Genomic DNA, 20,945 nt, shown 5'->3' with positions numbered 1-20,945 from the left:
GCTTAGATTACAGGACAGACAGATAAACCAAAGTAACTGGGATTCATCAGCATGTAAGTAAAGCATTCCATAAGACAGTACATCATTAAGATCACTAAGGAACTTTAAAAAAGCATAAAAGGGAATGGTGAATGATTGTACTTATCAGAATCCATTTTACAGATATTGGGTGTGGACCGATTCACTGACTACAAGACAAACGGACATCCCTAGAACTTCGTCCCTAAAATGACTGAAAAAGTCAAAAACAATCCACTTCTACTCTACTCAAGTGCTCCCACTGAATATGTACAGCAGCGTGATGCAGTATAGATAGGGGAACATTTCTGTAAACTTGCCTCTAAATTGAATATTCAGAATAAAAGAATGCTTCCGATTAAGAGCTCCCCTTAAATCAACATCGTTGTGCATCTGTGTAGTAACTATAAACACAGTGGACATACAGAGAGCCCCACATGAACACAGGCCCTGCGTTCCCAATCACATACTCTTTCTTTTTTCTATTCTACATACTACAACCGACGATAAAAATAATCTAGTAAGGATGCAGTAGGCATACACTTGGGACATACTTTTACTTATTTATTTCATCATAACATTGCGCCTTGATCTTGCCTCTTGCTTTTATATCCGTGGCATCCCTGTTTGTTTTCATATGGAACACTTCAGATTCAAACTGGATTATGGGTCAGAATCGCCCAAAATAGGATGCTGTTTTCAACACAAAAAATCTCGGCCGGATGTAGTAGACATCCGGGTATTTCTAATAGTCCTAAATCTGGCCATAAGAATCTGAACATCCTAAATCTTTTTTCTACCATACTAAATAGTAGATAGTATGCGGTTCGGAATGCGGGGAGGGAGAGAAACAGACACATGGCGCCTCACCCTTGGCTTCACAGTCCCTGAAGGAGACAGCTCCTTCATACTTGGTCATGAGTCCCCCTCCACAGGGGAAGCAGAGCACGCGGCCTGGCTCTGGCTGGTAGGAGCCCAGTGCACACAGCGTGCAGGGCCTGAAGCCATCAGCAGACGACTGGCCGGCTGGACACTGACCTGGGGGGGAGGATGGGAGAAAAATCACCTGCTTTAAGTCCTATTATATCTGGAATATCCACTTATTTATCCATATGTGTAGCATTTAAAAAATAAATATGTGTGTGTTTTGATATGATTTGATATATTCTATAGGAATCACACAATTAGTTAGTGTGTGTAATCGAACACAATACCACTGGTCTGTTCTACTCAGTGTAGTGCATATGCAGTTTGTATAAATGGCCACAAGGGGGCTGCCCACTCAACATATTCATAGCTGCATACTGCGTGCATGTGTCAGTGTAGACAAGACTTTTAAGGAAAATGTCCCAATTTTTAGCAATGACAATTTCTTTCAAAACACTACAGTTGACTGGCAGTAAATCCTTCATTGACACTAACAATAGACCAGCGCCAGTGTGTTCACATAATAATAATAATGGATTGGATTTATATCGCGCTTTTCAAGGCACTCAAAGACGCTTTACAGGGTTCCAGGTTCCATTCATTCACACACAGCCATACTGGTGGTGGTAAACTGTGATAGTAGCCACAGCTGCCCTGGGGCAGACTGACTGAAGCGTGGCTGCCATTCAGCGCCTACGGCCCCTTCGACCACCACCTCAAACATACAGCATACATACACATTCACACCAGGCAAGGTGGGTGAAGAGTCTTGCCCAAGGACACAACAACCATGACACAGGTGGCAGAGCGGGGATCGAACCGACAACCCGCTCTACCACCTGAGCCACGGTCGCCCATAACTAATACAGAAATGGTTTCAGTACTGTTGGAGGGAATAATGCAAGATATGGGGCTTTTTTAAATGAGGTGTGTCGGTGGGATGGTGGACCTACCTCCACACTGAGACACGTTCTTGGCCCCGGCGATGCCCTGGGCTTCAGTGCTGGGACAGGGCTCACAGGACAGCTGACCCACCGTGTCCTGGTACGTCCCCGGAGGACACTGGACACACTGCTCCTGCTCCCCTCGGTAGAACGTCCCCACACCACAGCTCACTGCAGGGGGAAGCAGAGGTCAGCGCTAGGATGGTATAGGCTACTTCCGGATTTTCTTTTTAAAGATAATTTTTGGACATTTTCAAGCTTTATTTGATAGTACAGAGTTGAAATTGACACACACATACTGTATATATATGTGTGTGTGTGTGTGTGTGTGTGTGTATGTGTGTGTGTGTGTGTGTGTATATGCGTGTGTGTGTGTGTGTGTGTGTATGCATGTGTGTCTGTGTGTGTTTGTGTGTGAGAGTGTCTGTGTGTTTTCGATGTCATTTCACCTTTATGATTTAATGAAATGTTTATCATGTATTGTGTTTTGCATTGTATGTTTAGTGCCAGACCCCAGCTAAGTCCTGCAGCATCCGCCAATGGTGATCTTTTTTTTTACCAAACAATCAAACCATCCTTGAATAGCATATCAACATCATGGCTGAACCAGGTGAGCCCCTTCCAAACGTACCACACTTGCCCTCTCTGAGGACCTGTCCTGTGCTGCAGGCCTCGGCCCCCTCTGGAGCCCTGGAGGGTTTCTGAGCCACCTCGTACTCCGTCCCAGAGAACTGGATGTAGAACTGCTGCTTGTTGATGGACTTCCTCAGGGTGCGCATGGCACTCTGGAGCTTCTGCTTGGTCCTCTCACGCACACAGTCCACGTTACAGGAGTCTGAGGAGGCACAAACAGTCAGTCGCATTCATTCAAATACAAACTCCAAAAAAATTTAAAAAAGCTAATTTATTACTATTTCTTGTTTCTTGTTCTTGATCACGTCTCTTGATTCTATTGTGGACATCTTGTTGTGTACTGAATATGGTCTGGGACCCACCAGAGACTGTCCGTAGATTCATATTGATGATTCTTTTAACTTTTGAACTGCCGATATACAAACTTTTCTACATGGTATGAATTGATGCTGCTACTTATTTTATATTTTTACTTAGTTTTTCTTATGATTTCTTATCTTAATTTATTTTATCTTGTACTGTTGCTGCTATGTGAATGTTGAGGAGCCAAGCTTAAGAATTGTACTCTTGTGTACTGTACAATAAGATGTAATAAAAGTGGTTCTGATTCTGAATTCATATCTCGAATAATGATATTATTAATACAACATATATATGTGACTTCCTGTAATTCTCCATGCACTATGTGTGTGTGTGTTTGTGATAAGAGAACATCCTTCACACCTGAGGCCTCCTCCTCCTTCATCTCCATCTCAAACTCAGCGGTGATGTGGGAAACCTCTTTGGAGGGAGATTTGCGTCCTCTCCGGCGCTTCTTGGAGTCACACTTCAGATTGACGAAGGCCACGTGGCAGTCGTCTGTGCAGGGGAATTGGCCTCCTTCAAGGGTGGTGGGGGAGACACACAGGATGAATGATCATGGCTGTCATGAAAGACTAAGATCTTTATGTATTAGAATTAAAGGTGGAGTCGGTTGTTGTCAAAAATCAGTGACTATCTCCTCATCTAACTCAACATCTACCTGTCCATACTTTGTTTGTGCTGAAGAAATACATGTGCTGTTAATACACAGCATAGGCTCCCGAAACGCGTATGTAAACAAAGGTAAACAAAGGTGTATTAATACTATATATTTTTTATAGCCCACACACAGTACGGACAGGTAGCGGATTGTGAGGTGGATTTTTTAGTGATTTTGACAAAAAGTGATTTAGCCAACAAGCATTGTCAGGAATTGCCGACTCCACCTTTAACAGTGGTGTGATGCAGTCTTAACCTTGCAGGCTCTGTCTGGATGAATCCCTGTGCTTCTCCTTGTTGCGGGGCCTCAGGTGACACTTGGCGTCTTTGATCTTAAACCTGGCCTTCTGTTTGATGGGCGGAGCCAGCGTGTCTATATTCATACACAGCACAGAGACACACAAGATACATGCACACAATAAATAACAGGCGTGGGAGCATTCAAGAACTTCAGAGCTTATTTTATTTTTTTAAGATAATTTTTAGGGCATTTCTCTGCGTTATTAGACAGTTTTTGGAGGGACAGAGATGAAATTGTGCAGAGAAGGGGATGACATGAAGAGAACGTCCCAGGCTGGATTCTAACCCGGGTCTGCTGTGAAGAGGACTGAGCCTCTATGGAGGGGGAACGTGGGTCTTTTTAATCAATGGAACTTTATTTACTGTAAGGTAATGCCACTGTTGATCTTTCACATTGACCTTCATTAACCTGACAGCAAGGTTTTGACACACGCAGATGATCAGGTTACCCCCCCCCCCCTCCCCCCACACACACACACACATCCCTCTTCTATCTACGAAGGCACCCAAATAACTCCTTTGTGGAGAGACAAGGATGCCTTGCCCACAAGCAACTCTAACTTTAGTGCTATCTGTATTGTATTGCTTGTCTTCCCCTGCAGTGTCGATGCATTGGTTAACCTTTGGTCTTAATAATGTTCTTATAATTGAATTTTCTCATTTTCTTTGAACAAATCCTCTAAATGTCCTAGAGCAGCTTCATGGTGGCTGCCTTTCTGAAGAGGAAATATTTGGAAAAGGAAACGTGAGGCTGGAGAACTGTGCTGTACTTGTGAGCCTGCAGCTGTAGTGCTTGTATTTCACTGTTGTCTACTACAGGTTAAAGACAACTTAGATACAATGCTGCGGGCCACAGTTTGGCTATGGTGCCTGCTTTTCATGCCCAGATAAATAAAGATAAATGCAGAGTGTTTACCAAACAGACACACAGGCAGGCCCGAATCAAAGTTTGCCTCATTGCTTGCACATTTTGGGGACGTGGGGTTGGGGGGGTTCAAATAATAGAAGGAGGCAAGTAAACATAGGGCGATTATGTATTCTGCTTAATTTGATGTTACGCAATTTTTCTCATAGGTCCAAGCTGAAGAGCTATGCTATTATGAATCCACACAATAACTGATAAAATTATTTTATAAAATCGCTTTGCTTTATATTGTTAGCCTCATAGCATAATTGCCAAAATCATATTTACTCTACTCTACTTTTACTCTACTACTCTATTGTTGATCTACTCTACATCTACTTTACCCTTCTCTATAACCCTTAAAATATGACTTAGGCAATTATGCTATTAGGCTAACGGAAAGTAGATGTAGAGTAGAGTAGATGTAGAGTAAAAGTAGAGTAGAGTAAATATGATTTAGGCAACTATGCTATGAGGCTAACGAATTTTTGATCCTGCATCACAAATTTGATACGTGCTTAACATTGTAATCTTAACTAAAGGAGCGTTAGTGGAGTTGAACTACAGTCAACATAAATACAGTATTTTGTAACGAAGCCTTGACTCAGGACGTGCCGTCATCATGCTTGGCCTACCGTACCGGCACAGGTCAGCAAGGCAGTGGTGGTGTTTCTCTTCTGGGGAGCTTTACCGGGCTGGACGGGCACGCCGCAGCTCAGTGAGTAGCTGTTCTCAGAGTCTGTGAACACACACACACACACAGACACACAGACAGACACAGACACATACACACAGAAACAGACACACACACACAGACACATACACACAGAAACAGACACATACACACAGACACACACACAGACACACACACACACACACACACACACAGACAGACACAGACACAGACACAGACACAGAAACAGACACACACACACACACACACACACACACAGGTATTAGACTACAGCGAGAGAAGAGAACTCAGCCATGATGATGCGAAGTCAGGGAGGCTATGTGTGTTTGACTTGGCACTGTTCTGGTGCCACGGTGGGCTGTTCTCAGGATTAAAAGACACGTTTTATACATGTTGAAAGACCGTACTATCCTCCTGCGCTGAAGAAGACAGAGAGCTCGAAGGAAACTGTGCTGACCTTAAACCCCCCATTGACAAAATGAAGGACCAAATGAAAGATCTATGAATCCTGTCTTTCTATCTACACACACACACACACCCAAAGACATTTCAAGTAAGCAATGAGGGATGAAGCCTTTGGAGGTCATAAAAACTGACATGATTAAATAAGAGCCCGGGCTGCCTTCAGCCACAGGAATTTACATGGCTCTTTCCCCCTGAAGCTGAAATTAAGACACACTCCAAAGAGAGACTGAAAAACAAATATTTCACCGAATGCCTGAGAGCTATCCATCATTCTCACACGATGTGCGGCCAAGTTAAACGGAGCGAGGGGCGGGGGGCCCGGGGCTATGGAAAGAACCGGCTTGATCAAAAAGAAACCCTAATCGATGTACAGACGTGTGTTAAGTACTATTGCAGGAGGGAAAAGAATGGTGGAGGCCAAAGCTCTGCGTCGGGCCAAGCCAAAGAATAAAAAAAAAAGGCCTTGAGAAAGAGAAAAACACATGGAGAGCCCCCCTGAGGAGTCAACACATACAGCAATAAAGACATGGAGGCCTTCATCAAGCATCAGGGGCTGAGACAGGAGAGCAGATAGAAGGTACAGAGAGCTGTGACTACAGGCTGCCACCAGCAGAGGGCAGCAGCACATGCAGCATGGCAGCTAAAAACAATACAGCTGGTATAGTAGAGAGATGTACAGCAATACAATACACTTCATTCAAAGGGACTTTAAGGTCCGATCTGTGATTTGTAGTTTATGACTTCTTTGCAGAATCATTTCTATTGAAGGAAAGTTTTCACTCACCAAGGGGTCTGTGCACCCTTCCCAGACAAACTGTCCCTGCGTTCCAAATCGCATACTCTTTCTTTTTTCTATTCTACATACTACATCCGACAATAAAAATAATCTAGTTAGGATGCAGTAGGCATACTATTGGGACATACTTCTACTTATTTATTTCATCATAACATTGCGCCTTGAGCTTGCCTCTTGCTTTTATATCCGTAGCATCCCCGTTTGTTTTCATATGGAGGCTCCGTCGATGTGACGTCACTTCACGTGCGCACTGGATTATGGGTCAGAATCGCCCAAATAGGATGCTGATTTCAACACAAAAAATCTTGGCCATTCTTTCCAACCATCCTAAATCTGGCCACAAGAATCGGGACATACTCAAACTTTTTTCTACCATACTAAATAGTAGAAAGTATGCGATTCGGAACGCAGAGTGAGATTTCTCTTTTTATAGGAGAATGAAACGGTGATAACATCCTTGCCACATCTTTGCCCAGATTATGGGTAATACCTGTTTGACAGAGCTAGTGTGTGTGTGTTTGTGTGAACTTGTGTGTGTGCGCGTGTACAGTGTGTGTGTGTGTGTGTGTGTGTGTGTGTGTACCTGCGAGGAAGAGGGCATGGGAGGGGCAGGAGAGTGAGCAGACCTCTGCCCCTTGGCTCTTGGTGCAGGTCAGCTGGGCTCGGGGCGCTGGCTTCCCATTAGACAGACACTTCACCGCCTCTGAGGAACACACAAGAGTTACATCACCATGACAAGACACACACACACACACACACACACACACACACACACACACACACACACACACACACACACACACACACACACACACACACACACACACACACACACACAGTGCACAGAGTTGGTGCTTACCGATGCAGTCCTTCTTGTTCCAGTGGAGTTTCTGTGCGGGTGGACACAGACACTCGTAGCCGCCCTGCGTGTTGATGCAGCCGTGCTCACAGCTCCCGTTGCTGATGCTGCACTCGTCAATGTCTGAGACGCACCGACACACACAGAGCATTAGAGTCAGTGACTGTATCAAAGTTCATTATCTTCAGGTTGTATTGCCTCCACTGGCCATGGTTTTTGGGTTGTCAATCAGTCCGTCAGAGCCAATCTTGTGAGCGCAATACTTTGAGCGTTTTTTTTTTTTTTTTAACTTTGCACAAATATCCATTCTAATTCATGAATGCAATATCTCAAGAATGATTTGAGGGAGTTCTGTCAATTTGGCACAAACTCACTCTTTCGATAAGAGGTCAAAGGTCACTGTGACAACGCTTATTGTGAACGCAATATCTTGAGGAACACATGGGCATTTTACTCAAACTTTGCAAAAATGGCGACTCTGACTAACACACACACACACACGCACACGCACACGCACACACGCACACACACACACACACACACGCTAGCTCCTGTCAAACAGTTATTTCCCATAATCTGGGCATAGGGGTAGATACAGTAAGTGCACACTCTCACCTCCACAGTGAGTGAGGCCATACAAGATGTATCCCTTGTTGCACACGCACTCAAAGCTGCCGGGGTAGTTGATGCAGGTGTGGTCGCAGGTTCTCTCAAAGGAGCACTCGTCAATGTCTGTTGGGGGAGACGGGGAGAGCAGAGAGATGCATGTTATTATTTTGTTTAATCTTTTTCACTGGTGCTTTGTGTTTTGTGTTCTGTTGTGTTACCTTAGTTAGTCAGTTCTGTTTGTTCTGTGATGCCCTGTTTTGTGCTCTATGGTTCCGTCCTGTTTATGATGTTTTCTTATCTTGTTTGATTGTATTTTCTTTTAACATTGATGTCAGAGGGACTACAGATGAAAAATAGCCTTTAACCCTTGTATGATCATGTGTTTTTATTCATTTGCACTGTCCCCTTCTTAAATAAATTGAATTGAATTGAATGACTGCTGAGTCATACTCATACTGAGACAGTACTGACGGCAGGAGACACCAACATCAAGCTACTAGCTATTATTCTTCATTCACTCATTCTCTGTGTTCCAATCCCCATATATTCTACTTTTTTAGTATGGTAGAAAAAAAAGATTTAGGATGTCCAAATTCTTGTGGTCAGATTTAGCCTGCCTTAAAATACCCGGATGCCTGCTATATCCGGTGGTGATTTTTTTAGTGTTGGAATCAGCCTGCTATTTGGGGCGATTCTGACCCACAATCCAGTGCGCAACGGAAGTGACGTCACATCGACGGAGCCTCCGTATGAAAACAACCAGGGATGAGATGGATATATAGGCAAGAGACAGGATCAAGGCGCGATATTATAAAGAAAATAATTTGTAAAAGTATGTCCCCATTGTAGCATACTGCATGCTAACTAGATTATTTCTATGATCAGCTGTAGTGTTTAGAATAGATGGTAGAAAGTATGTGATTTGGAACGCAGGGATAGTTTTCTTTTGCCATTACCATCCACGCAGCAATGACTGCAGCCAACATCCAGTTGTCATTAATAAAGAATACATCTTGTCAGAAACTAAACTATTTTTTTTTATAAATGTATGAGTTTAACCCATAAATGTTAGAACTTTTTTTTTTTTAACCTTTATTTATACAGGTAAATCCCATTGAGACCGAAGACTCTTTTGCAAGGGAGACTTGTTTTCCTTTCCCACGTTACTATTCACACACACATTCATACACAGATAGCAGGCTAACTATCGACATTCACACGAGGCAAGGTGGGTGAAGTGTCTTGCCCAAGGACACAACAACCATGACACAGGTGGCAGGGCGGGGATCGAACCTCCAACCCTTTGATCATCAGCCGACCCGCTCTACCTACTGAGCCACAGTCTCCTCAACTTATGGAAAAATGCTGAGTAACATGTTCTGTGGCAAAATGTACACTGCTTATAACTCAATAGTAGTACAACAGAAAAGTCTTAAACGATATAACAAAAAAAAAAAATTAAATGAGTCATTGGTTAATTTGTGACAAATTGAGTCGACTCGTTGCCAATTCAGTTTCCATAGGGGTGAATCAAAAATCCACAGCGGCTTTAAATTCACACACACACACACACACACACACACACACACACACACACACACACACACACACACACACACACACACACACACACACACACACACACACACACACACACACATGCACAATTCTCAAGGAATCCACTTGATGTCCTGTCAATGATGCTACAACTGCAACTGAATGGAAGTTTGAAACACACATAGGAAAAGGTTTTGACGTGTGCTGTTAAAGACATCGTAGATAACACACAGATGTCTTTAATGACTCATTGAAACAGACACAGGCCGCTCTCCACCCACTGAACAGGCTCTCCCATTAATCACAGCCGACACTATAGTAAACCAATGCAATAGTTAAAACGAGGACAAGAGCCCATTGTAAATAAACCAATCCAGAAAAACATCACCGGGACTGAGGGGTTAAGGCGGCTCACATTCACCGTTACGTCAGTGTCTGTGTGAGAATGTGAATGTGTGTGTGTGTGTGTACGCCTGGCCTTATAGCCTTGCGCATGTGTTTATGTACACTTGTCCAGCCCACCGAATATTATTAACCTATCAGGAATGGAGGCCCAGTGTTTGAAGCTCACCTGGTTTATTTCAGGCTGTTCTGCGAGGGCTTTAACTGGGTCTAAAAATACCACATGTTATAATGGAGTTTGTCATGTGGAGGAAGTTGTTAAGGCCCCTGGATGTTGGCTCAGTCAATATACTGCAGGCAACTGTCCATGTGAGGACTGAAGGAATAACTTAAGCCTGTTCCCCCGGCTAGCGCCCCGAACAGAGTTTACACAAACTGAGCCGCTCTACAGCTGTTTAATATGAAAGGAAACATATACAAAATAAATGCTGCGTTCTGATTTTTGGCGCGGACGTGTTTCTGTGTTGAGACACACCCTGGTTCATGATGAGGTGTTTTGACAAGCGATGGCTGACATTTATCTCACTGCTAAAAAACTTCCTCTCTCTCTATCTCTATCTGCCTTTGTAAACATTTAGAAAAGGAGCAATGATTTGTGGGAAAAGCTTGTGAAACGATGGTAAAAAGCCATTCATCTTTCTGCTCTGGTTTCAAAGTCTCTAACACTGGCATGTAATAGTGTAAGACCAGGAGCTATTTATTCTGGAGAAAGAGCCGGGAAATGAAACATTATATTTGACTTTAAAAGGTGCTGTAAACAAAATGGTTCTTTTAGCTAACTTCCTGTCAGTGACTGCAGTTAGCAGTCCCCTCCCTCGTCCCCACGTCACCACATTAATGCACCATCTATCTAGCATCATCTCAGATCCGTAAGTGTGATAAAACATGATAAAAACCATCAAAACAGACATTGGGAGGGATGTTTACCTGCTCCGATATTATAGGCGCATACATATTCACCCATCTGTCGCTCTGCACGTGCACTGGCAGTGAGACGGGTGCCGGTTTGTAGCGTTATCTCTTCTGATTGGTTATCAGTAGTGGGATCCCCGAAAAAAGTTTATTTGCCGATTACATGCAGAGCGAGTGACTGAGAAATCGGCTTTATGAAACGTGCACAGTATATAAGTGATCACGGTACGAATAAAGAGCGATTTAACACTTATATTAACATAAATAAATCGCTTACTTCACCTCTAAGGTCATGCTGATGGCCGACAGCCCAGATGTCAGTAGATGGGACAGACCTAGCAGCACTGTTAGATGGTGAAGGTGTGTGAGGAATAGGCAACCGGTGCTGTGATGTGGTAACAACACTCAACAGCACACGATTAAAAGACTGTGAAACGCCAGAGCCATGATCAACACTGTTTGGTGGTTTCTAGGCAGGGGACAGAAGCGCCTCTGGGTTTTGTTGTTGATTAAAAAAAAACATTTTTTACTCCTCGACCTGCTGCGACTTGTAAGCAAGAATCCGCCCTTTGGTTGTACACACATTACTGCTGATCAGGAGGGAAGCTTACACACATGGGCACTCACACACCCAGCTGCAATACTGCAACAGACTACAGTCATTTGTCACAGAGGGAGATGACTATTCTCATTTATGCATTTCAACCACTCATGTACACTCCTTCAAATTGTTACACTAGAGCAGCAGGAGGTAGAGAAAATAGTCCGATGTGTATGGAAACGTAGCATAACATAAGGACTGCAAGCACTGAAAAGTCTATCCCTGCGTTCCAAATCACATACTCTTTCTTTTTACTACACTACATACTAAAGTACAGAAGATGTTTAGCGCCACGGGAGAGAGAACAAACTCGGATAAGGACGAGACGAATACTCCAAAATGCTATTGGAGTTAGTGGGGCATTTATGTATTTTCAGCATACTACAATTGACCTACATGTATTGGGACAACCTAAATCTTTTTCTGGCGTACTAAATAGTAGCTAAGTATGGGTATTGGAACGCAGGGTATATCTCCTTTAGACTAAAGTGAAGCAGGACCTAAGGTAGCCCTGGACTGGACCACAGATCAGAATTATGTTGATTTTCTGTTCTGATTCCAGCAAAAGACGCAAACTTGCTCCAGTGTTCCATTCAACCATTGAATTATAAAGTCCCCCGCCCTGATCCCTTTCATTCATGTATAGTATGAAGTGTCCGTCAGTGGCACCACAGTTATTGTCATTGAGTTTTGTCAGATACAACCAAAGGGGACTCAAAATGCTAAGTGTGTTTAAACTAGACTGATACATGGTACATGGACTTGACTTATATAGCGCTGTTTTGCCAATTTTCTCAGCCCCAAAGCGCTTTAAATTTCTTACCACATTCACCCATTCATATACACACACTAAAGGTGCCCTCTGAACCATCGGGAGCAATTTGGGGTTCAGTGTCTTGCCCAGGGACACTTGGACATGTGGCGGGGAGGCGGGGGATCAAACCTCCGACCTCGCAATCCCTACCCACTTCGCCACTGCTGCCCCCTCCTGATGCGGTGTGATGACACAGTTGTGTATCGTGATTGACAGCTGTCACTCACTGACCTTGGCATGAGCGTTCATCAGTGAGCAGCTTGTGGCCCTTCTGGCAGCTGCACTCGAAGGAGCCCACCGTGTTCCTGCAGAAGTGATCACAGCCCCCGTTGTTCTCCAGGCATTCGTCGATGTCTGGATGGAGGGAATCAAAGAATGACAAACAAGGCAAAGCAAGTTCATTTACATAGCACAATTCAGACACAAGGCCATTCAAAGTGCTTTACAGAGGCAAGATTAAAATACATAATACACATTAGAAAAGCGAATGAATAGAAATAAAACATTTAAAAGCTTATGAATAGAAAGAGAACATTTAAATACAATAGAATTGCAGATTAAAATGGAAACCCCCTATGGTCTGCAGGTTGGCCTGAATTGACCCCCTACCATGGCAAGCATCGTTATAGTTCTTTGTGTAAGGACTTCTGCAGAGGAGTGAATGCTGAAAGTATATTTTGGGTATTTTTTTATCTCTTTAAACTGAAGGCAGTTTGAAAACAGTAGGCTTGTGTACATACACGTTTTATTTATTTATAACATTTTCAATGCTACTTCATATTTTTATATTTCAACATCTTATATGGAGGCTGTGTGCTCTTTATTTTGCGTTTATTTCTTTAGTATGCAAACTGAGTTGGTAGCACTGAAAGACTGTTCTACCATTAGAAGAAAATACCTAGTGTGCCTGATAGGAAGCTCTGCCAGTTTCTACAAGACAACAACACATGCTGTTTTATGTTTTCATTTATTTCTCCATTATTTTGATCTTTTTTACTGACTTTCAAAATATAGTGCAGAGTTGCCTTTTGGTGTGTGTACTGAGTGTTGTGCTTGTTTAACAGAGCTCTGTGGAGGTTCCTTCACAGTGATCTTACCTCATGATACACTACTTACCTGATACTATTAGAGCCTATCTGCTGGGAGAGGAGAGACACAGATTATCACTGAGAAATCAATCTATCAATGCTCCTTTAAGCTGGTGGGGGATAGCCCATCTTTGAATCTACAGTCTCGTTTCCACTGAGCGGTACAGTTCGGTTTTCAGGACAGTAAGGCTTGCAATAATTTGCCTTTTCGACTGTCAAACGTTGGAGAGGGTACCAAAGAAGCAAACGGTGCCGCAACTTTTTTTGTCACCCTTTTAGTTGAGATACCAAACCGTCCCAAAGAGTCCCAAAAAAGGGTGGAGCTACACACTGCAGTCCGTTGATTTTTATTTTTTATTTTGTACCTTTATTTAATAAAAAGAAAGTCTAGCTGTCTGCTCAGTTTATAACCCTTAGACAGGTCATCAATTTACCATGTTTAGTTTTCGTTGTCAATAAAAGGAACATTAGGAAACAGATGGAAAATAAATGAAGAGAAAAAAAGCCAGAGTTTTGGTGAAACATCGTTCAAATCATCAGTCCAACCAAGAAGTAGAGAAGCGCTTATAGCAGTTTCTTTTTAAACTTTTAAGAATTTATATCAACAATTATTATCAAATGCTGTGATAATGAGAAGGTGTTAAGATGCCAGTTCCATAGCCAAACAAACAAACAAACAAACAAACAAACAAACAGGCCTGTGGTCCTGGGAGAAAGTGTCTCCTGAATCCCTGTGGATTAGCCCCCGCCAGGCAGAGTGCTTAGTGCCAACCACTGACCTACCGACAGATCTGGTTTCACAAAAACCCCAAAAACCATCCAACCTCACTCCCACCTTCTCATCCAGACTAGTGCCCTCAAATGAACCAAAAACTGCCCAAGTCAGCTTTAGACACAAGTTTTTTAATAATCAGTGCCTTTTATTATATGAATGCATTGGGGGAAGGTTTGGAAAGCAGAAGGTGCAGGAAGAGGAGGAGGAGAAGAGCCAGGAGAAGGGGACAATAGTCTAGCTAGATTACACGGCCTAAGCCCTTTTTGATTGGCGCTCTAAGTGATGAAAACTGGGAGGGATCAACACCTAAACCCTTGAGCCGCTGGAATAAGTCGAGCAAGACACCGCGGAGTAATAGGAGAAGGAGAGGGAGAGAGGGAGAGAGGGAGAGAGGGAGAGAGAGAGGGAGGGTGAGGATGGAGGGGAAGGAGATGAGACAGAGAAACAAGAGTGGAAGTCAAGCTTTTCCCATATCAAATGACACACGTGGAATTTACCAATGCTAACGGCGGCAGATGTTTTCATCTCAGGCCACATTCACATGTTTGAAATGATCGTCCTTTGGTTCCAAACACAAAAACAAACTTCTCGTGTTTTAGCAGACAAGTCTCAACCTTTGCCAATAAGCTGAAATAAAAAACGTTGGCTGGCAGAGTTCATCAGTTGTAGCTATAGCTAGCTAGCTAATTACAGTACACTAACGTTAGCATAAGTTGGTTGAAATCGAGCAATGTTCACTAAAAAGGGGGTCACCGTCTTGCCTGGTATCCAGTTCTGATAATACTGATTGGGGGAAATCAAAAGCTTCTATGATTGGACAATCACTCTTCGGGCGTGGTTTAGCCAAAAGACATATTGACAACCAGAGACTTCAATATGTCGATTTGTAAGTTGTTTATGTCTCTGTTTACTGTCTACTGTGTTTCTGTTGAATTTTGATGTTGTGATGACGCCACAGTAAAGGAGATAACTTGTCCATGATCTATCCTAGAGGACTGAACTAATGCCTCTCCTAAGCAAACTTATCAAGTGTTGGTAAGTGGTATAGGCTTCAATGAGTCCAATAAAAAATGTGCGCTGGCTAGGCCATACTATTACTGCAACATTTTAAACCGTTAGCATGCAGCAGTGTGTACGTTAGCTTGATCAATTCAGCCCATGTTACTGACAGGGTCCAAAAGAAGGTGGTGAGAGCATACACACAGAGGTCCAGTTAACACACACTGTTAAATGGTCCTCAGCGTATAGTAGCGTGATAGGAGCCCTTATAAAACAGCCAATAACTCTAGCCACTGTGTTTTTCCACCAGGTTCTGATCCTCTCACTCCGTGTCCTCGGGGAGCTTCTCTGCTCAATCAAAATATGGAGTGGAGGCAGGAGTCCACAGTGAAGTTGGCTGTGTGCCGTGGTAGAAATGTAGTAAAGTGTGTGTCCCGCTGTGTCCTGTCAGCGGCCTTTTAAAAAGGGGGATTGTCCCTCCATCTGGCACTGCTAAAAACGGATTTCTCCCCCCCCCCCATGCCTGACAGGGAAAGAGAACAAGGCTGTGGAGGTTTCTTAAGGTTGACTGGGACAGGTTAGTGCCATTCAAGTCGACCTGAAATGTCTGTGTTATGTACCAAAAACATGATGATGCCATACTGGGAGAGAAGCATTTAGATTGATAAAAGGAATAGCTATATATCTAGCTAAACATCTTAAATGTTGAACTGTTCATTAAACTCCTTGCATTCACGTCCATCCATTGACCTCTTGATTTCCAATGCTTTACCCCTCTCGGATCCATCAGTGCCACTTCCTTGTTCTCTACTATACGACATGCTGACGTAGCTTGTTGGTCTTACTCAGTCTGTGAGACATGGGAGGGACGGCTGTCTTTCTCCTATAAGTAAAACGCCGTACACAAGTCAAGACATTGACAAGACTTTAAAGAAGAGAAGACATAAATAAAGCTTTAGGAGTGAGGGAAATCTGGACACAGACACCATTCCTAAACATTCACACACACACACACACACACACACACACACACACACACACACACACACCCCTGCCCACTCCGTCTCCGCTCTAATGCCTAAGTAAAACAGTGGATACCACTCCGGGTGTACCAACACAGACAGACACGGCTTGGTAATTATTATGGCAGCCCACAAACACTGGCAGAACCAACACATCTACCCACACTTAATGGCCACTCTGGGGACGTCTGGGGCCCTATAACGGGGGTATATAATTACCTTTAATGGAGCTTAAATAAGCTTTGAGCTTGAATAAATACATTAAGCCACGTAACATCTTGAAATGATAAAGTGTGGAGAGAAGAGAGACAGAGGACAGATAAAGGCCAGTCAGGAGAGTGGGTGAAGGCAGAATGTGTGTGTGTGGGGGGGGGAGGGGAGGTGTTCTGACATGTGTGGTGTTAAACCTCCAATCTATGTATTATATAGCCTATTATTTGTATTATTATAATGTGTTACTGGCTGTCGATTATATATGGTTTCGACAGTATTTGTGTTTTCATCAATGTTTCAAGAAAAGTACATTTTACATACTATATTCACTGGGAAGACACTTTTTGTCCAAGCCATGTACTGTATGAATGATCTTTAATCCCAGACACAGTAGATTACAGAGAAGCCTTCGACAATTTAGCTCCGCAACACTCACTTAACATGTGACCTTCCACCAGACAAGTGCCACAAGGCTTTCAGGTACAAACTGAGAGCAATGGGAACCTCATTCATATGGAAGGTCGTATACATAATGTGTTTGACAAAACGCTCATTTATGATGGTGCCGGATGCAAAGTGGCAATTGGTTTTCTAACTTGATTTTTGGTTTACAGCACAGTAAAATTAATTTTTTTAATTTTTCAACAGTTTTATTTTGTTACAGAGAAGAGAGAAATATTATATCTTTGGTTATTTATTTATTTGTGTTGCTTATATTGTTCATTGTGTTCATATTTGTTCAGGTTATTTGTTATTACATGTTACATTAAGTTAAGTGTTATTATGAATGTTATTTAAATAAAATGCTTTTCAAATTTCAAAAATTGTGATACAAATCGAATCGTGAATTTTTGTATCGTTACAGCCCTACAATCAATCTAGGTGTTGGGATTTCACAGGATATTTCACAGCTATGACTTGTCTGTGATGTTAGGTGAAAAGTACAAGGGGATCACCAAACTCATTAGGTATTTAACCTACTATGTGCATCATGGGTAAATGAAAATATAACAGAGAACGATCCAGTCATGGTTGAGATAATTCAGTCCGGATCAAAGTGTTGGACTAACCAAATGTCAGACCGATTTAAAGACTTAGATCCATAGTTGTCGCTGGCATGGCTAAAGAGATAGGAATGGCTTGGGGTGTAAGCAGTAGATTAATACAATACTGAATACATTCTTCTTGTTCACATGAATGGGCACCATTCTTTAAAAGACACAAACATCTGGGGTGCCAGAGGCCATCCTGCCTATGGCGTTTGTTGAGGAACCTCCTAATTAAGGAGCTAATTAACACATCACACATGAGTGCATATGGACAACACTGTGCACTGCACTGGGAAGCAAACAAATCAATAATGAATTAGTTAGAATAGTCTCTTATCTTGGGGGCGCCTTTAGCTCAGTTGGTAAGGCGTCCCCCTCCCGGGCCGGGCCCAGCAGCAGACCCGGGTTCGATTCCCACCCGCGGTCGTTCTCTGCATGTCACTCCCCTCTCTGCCCCATTTCACCTCTGTCTCTCTGCACTATCAAATAAAGCATAAAAATGCCCAAAAAATATAGTCTCTTATCTAACAGATGTTCAAACACACACACACAGTGGTGGTGCTATGTCTCTCTTTCCAACCCTGTCTGGCCTTATGAGAGAGGAGTCATGTGTCACTTTAACTACACTAGGCTTACTCTGCAGTGCACACACGCACACACACACACACACACACACACACACACACACACACACACAAACTGGTTGTCTCCTGGGATCCATCTCTGACATTTACTCAGGCCGATCAATATCTCCCTCTGACCTTTCAATCAATAGTTCCCTCCTTTGCCAAGTAAAGAGCTGTGTGCCTCTCTGAGAATCACACACACACACACACCAGGCACTCCATACCTCTCTCAAACATGCTTTCTGCTTCTGCCTGCATATGACACACACTGTTCAGGTTTCACAAAGCCAAATGTACTCCTATTTAGAGCCTTTTGAAGTTTCCTCAGAATTAGACTTTAGATAAATTTTAACAGACAAAATGAAGATTTATAAAAAAGCATGGCCACAGCGGTGCATTTCCAATCGTACATAACTAAACTACGTCTGAGACTATAATGAGAAAGTTAACAAAAGAATATCAGGTGACATTCTAAAAGCGGTTCAGAAAATTGTTCAAATAAAATTCAGTGAAAACATCTTATATGCCTCAGCAGGACAGTGCTTCTGAGCATGGGCAGGGACCAACAATGAAAGAAGGGGCACCTCGTGGTCTGGGGGTCCACGTGTGCATGCTTACAATACCGGGATAGATATTGGGGTGAATATTAGTTTTAGCTGAATTAGGTGACACACATGCTTAAATGCCCTTCTCATGAGGCGCTCAAATAACCCCTCTTATAAACTTAGGGCCAGTGTGGAAGTCCCATAAATTGACACTGGTAAAGTACTTAATTCACTGGTTCGAAAAAAAGATTTTTAAAAAGCACTCCAAACAAAAGGGCAGGGGGAGGTTGCCCCATCTGCACGTCCACCGTGCCAGCTCCTGGTTCTAAGAGTGTTCAGCAGCAGTATAGTGATGTCATTGGTTCAGGTGTGTATGGCTGACCAATCACACTCTTAGAGGAGAGCCTATACTACTTCAGAGCTTCAAATCAATTTGCTGAAAAAAGGTTTAGTGAAAGAAAGAAAGTGATTGGAATTGATTATGCTTTAACACAATCTTATGATTATGCTTTAACACAGTCATCCGAATAACAGGCCTCCTATACAATGTAACCTTGATTGAATATACTGGTAGTACGCTAACCTCGAGGAAATGAATTTTTCCTCAGAGGTAGATATATTTTGGAAGTGAACCTCTCCACATACACTGGTGCTGGCCGCAGAGGAAGGCAGGGAGCCAAATGAGAAGGCCCCGCTATAACATCCACCTGGGCCAAAGGAAACAAGCCGTCCACCCCATGCCTGCTGCTCCGTGAGCCCCGGGGCCGAGGGGCTTTGAGACGGCCAGTGTTTGGAATAAAGAAACCCAATGCCTGATGCCTCTGTGGGGGCTCAGCTGCCGGATAAAGACCCCCGACTGACCTGGTTGATTAGCGCTGCAGCCTAAACCAACTTGCTCGCTAACTCCTCAAACCTGACGTCTGCATTACAGGAGGTCAAGCTGTTATGTAAGAGCCTTGTCTGTCTATCTCGCTGCTAAGAGAAAATAATTAGATAGAAAAGCGAGAAAAAAAACCGACTTGATATAAAACTTGTGCTTTGTCACTTAAACTGCATTTAGACCCTGCTCGTATAAGGAATGTGCAGCCCCCATACCTCCAGGGTAGGAACTAGCACATAGTGGAGAGTCTTACCAAATATAGTTTTACCAAATATTTGGAGGAAAAAAAAGCAATTAAATTGAAAACATTTGCAGAAACCCAAACCTCTACAAATAATTACAGACGGGGAGAGTACAGGGGATCTAGTTTTCTTGGGAGTAGCGTTGGTTTTTTGTTTCTGAGGGGTGTGTTGAGGACGGACGGACGGACGGACATCAGGCCCGGGAGGTAGCGTGTATTTATTCAGGTATTAAAACCAGCCCCGGCGCTCCATTCTGTTTAATAACAAACACTGGGACGGGGGTGCATGTGGGGCCAAGGGAAACTCTCCTTGTTTTACGCAACAATAAAACAGCCAGTGATCCAGGCTGGGTTGTTGGCTAATAGCTGGGACTACTGGCCATGCTGCATGTCATGTGAGGTGATGGAGAGACCACGGAGAAGTGTATGGAGGCTGAGGGGGGTCCCTGCTCTGACATGGCTTACCCAGGATACTACTAAGAGAAATTCCGAAGAAGCAACTCTGTGCATTTTCACACCAGAACTAGCGATTATTGGAGCAGTAATAATGGCACAGATGCTAGTGTTTTGCCTTCCCGTGGAAGTAGATTGTTACAGAGGCCAGTGCATTATCGACCAAACGGTCGTGGCATGGAATTCACAACCAGGATTTTTGGGGTGTGTGTGTGTGTGTGTGTGTGCACGTGTGTGTGCGTGCGTGCGTGTGTGTGTGTGTGTGTGTGTGTGTGTGTGTGTGTGTTTTCAGGTCTTCTCAGGTAGAGGAGGAATGCAGGCCAGTGGGGACGTGTCTCAGGTGCCAATACACACTCTGAACTGTACAGCATAGTACACCGACCACACGCTATCCACAGAAACACACACACACACACACACACACACTCACACAACCCCCAGTGAGCAAGTGCGCAAAATACAGACTAACATGAAACTTAATGTGTGCTAATTAACCAACAAAAACAGAAGAACATATGGAGACACACACATATACAGTTTCTCATCCAACCTTCAGTGTGCACCTTCTAATCAAACATCTGGAAACAGTTGAAAAAAGA

The 20,945-nt window shown here is 43.3% G+C and overlaps 1 protein-coding gene across 1 annotated transcript in view; it reads right to left on the bottom strand.

Annotated features, from left to right (window-relative positions):
- scube1 (signal peptide, CUB domain, EGF-like 1) overlaps positions 1-20,945 on the bottom strand; it is a 118,536-nt gene that overhangs the window by 9,702 nt on the left and 87,889 nt on the right. Inside the window, exons 8-17 of the mRNA XM_080050734.1 lie at positions 12,687-12,809; positions 8,176-8,292; positions 7,561-7,683; positions 7,285-7,404; positions 5,387-5,485; positions 3,799-3,915; positions 3,246-3,401; positions 2,521-2,724; positions 1,899-2,060; positions 889-1,056 (exon numbers count right to left, since the gene is read on the bottom strand). Coding sequence (XP_079906860.1) covers positions 889-1,056; positions 1,899-2,060; positions 2,521-2,724; positions 3,246-3,401; positions 3,799-3,915; positions 5,387-5,485; positions 7,285-7,404; positions 7,561-7,683; positions 8,176-8,292; positions 12,687-12,809 — 1,389 coding nt within the window. The remainder of the gene's footprint in view (positions 1-888; positions 1,057-1,898; positions 2,061-2,520; positions 2,725-3,245; positions 3,402-3,798; positions 3,916-5,386; positions 5,486-7,284; positions 7,405-7,560; positions 7,684-8,175; positions 8,293-12,686; positions 12,810-20,945) is intronic.

The sequence above is a fragment of the Ammodytes marinus genome, assembly GCF_949987685.1.
Source record: "Ammodytes marinus genome assembly, chromosome: 22".
Taxonomy (NCBI): Eukaryota; Metazoa; Chordata; class Actinopteri; order Uranoscopiformes; family Ammodytidae; genus Ammodytes; species Ammodytes marinus.
This window is presented reverse-complemented; position numbering and strand designations above follow the sequence as displayed.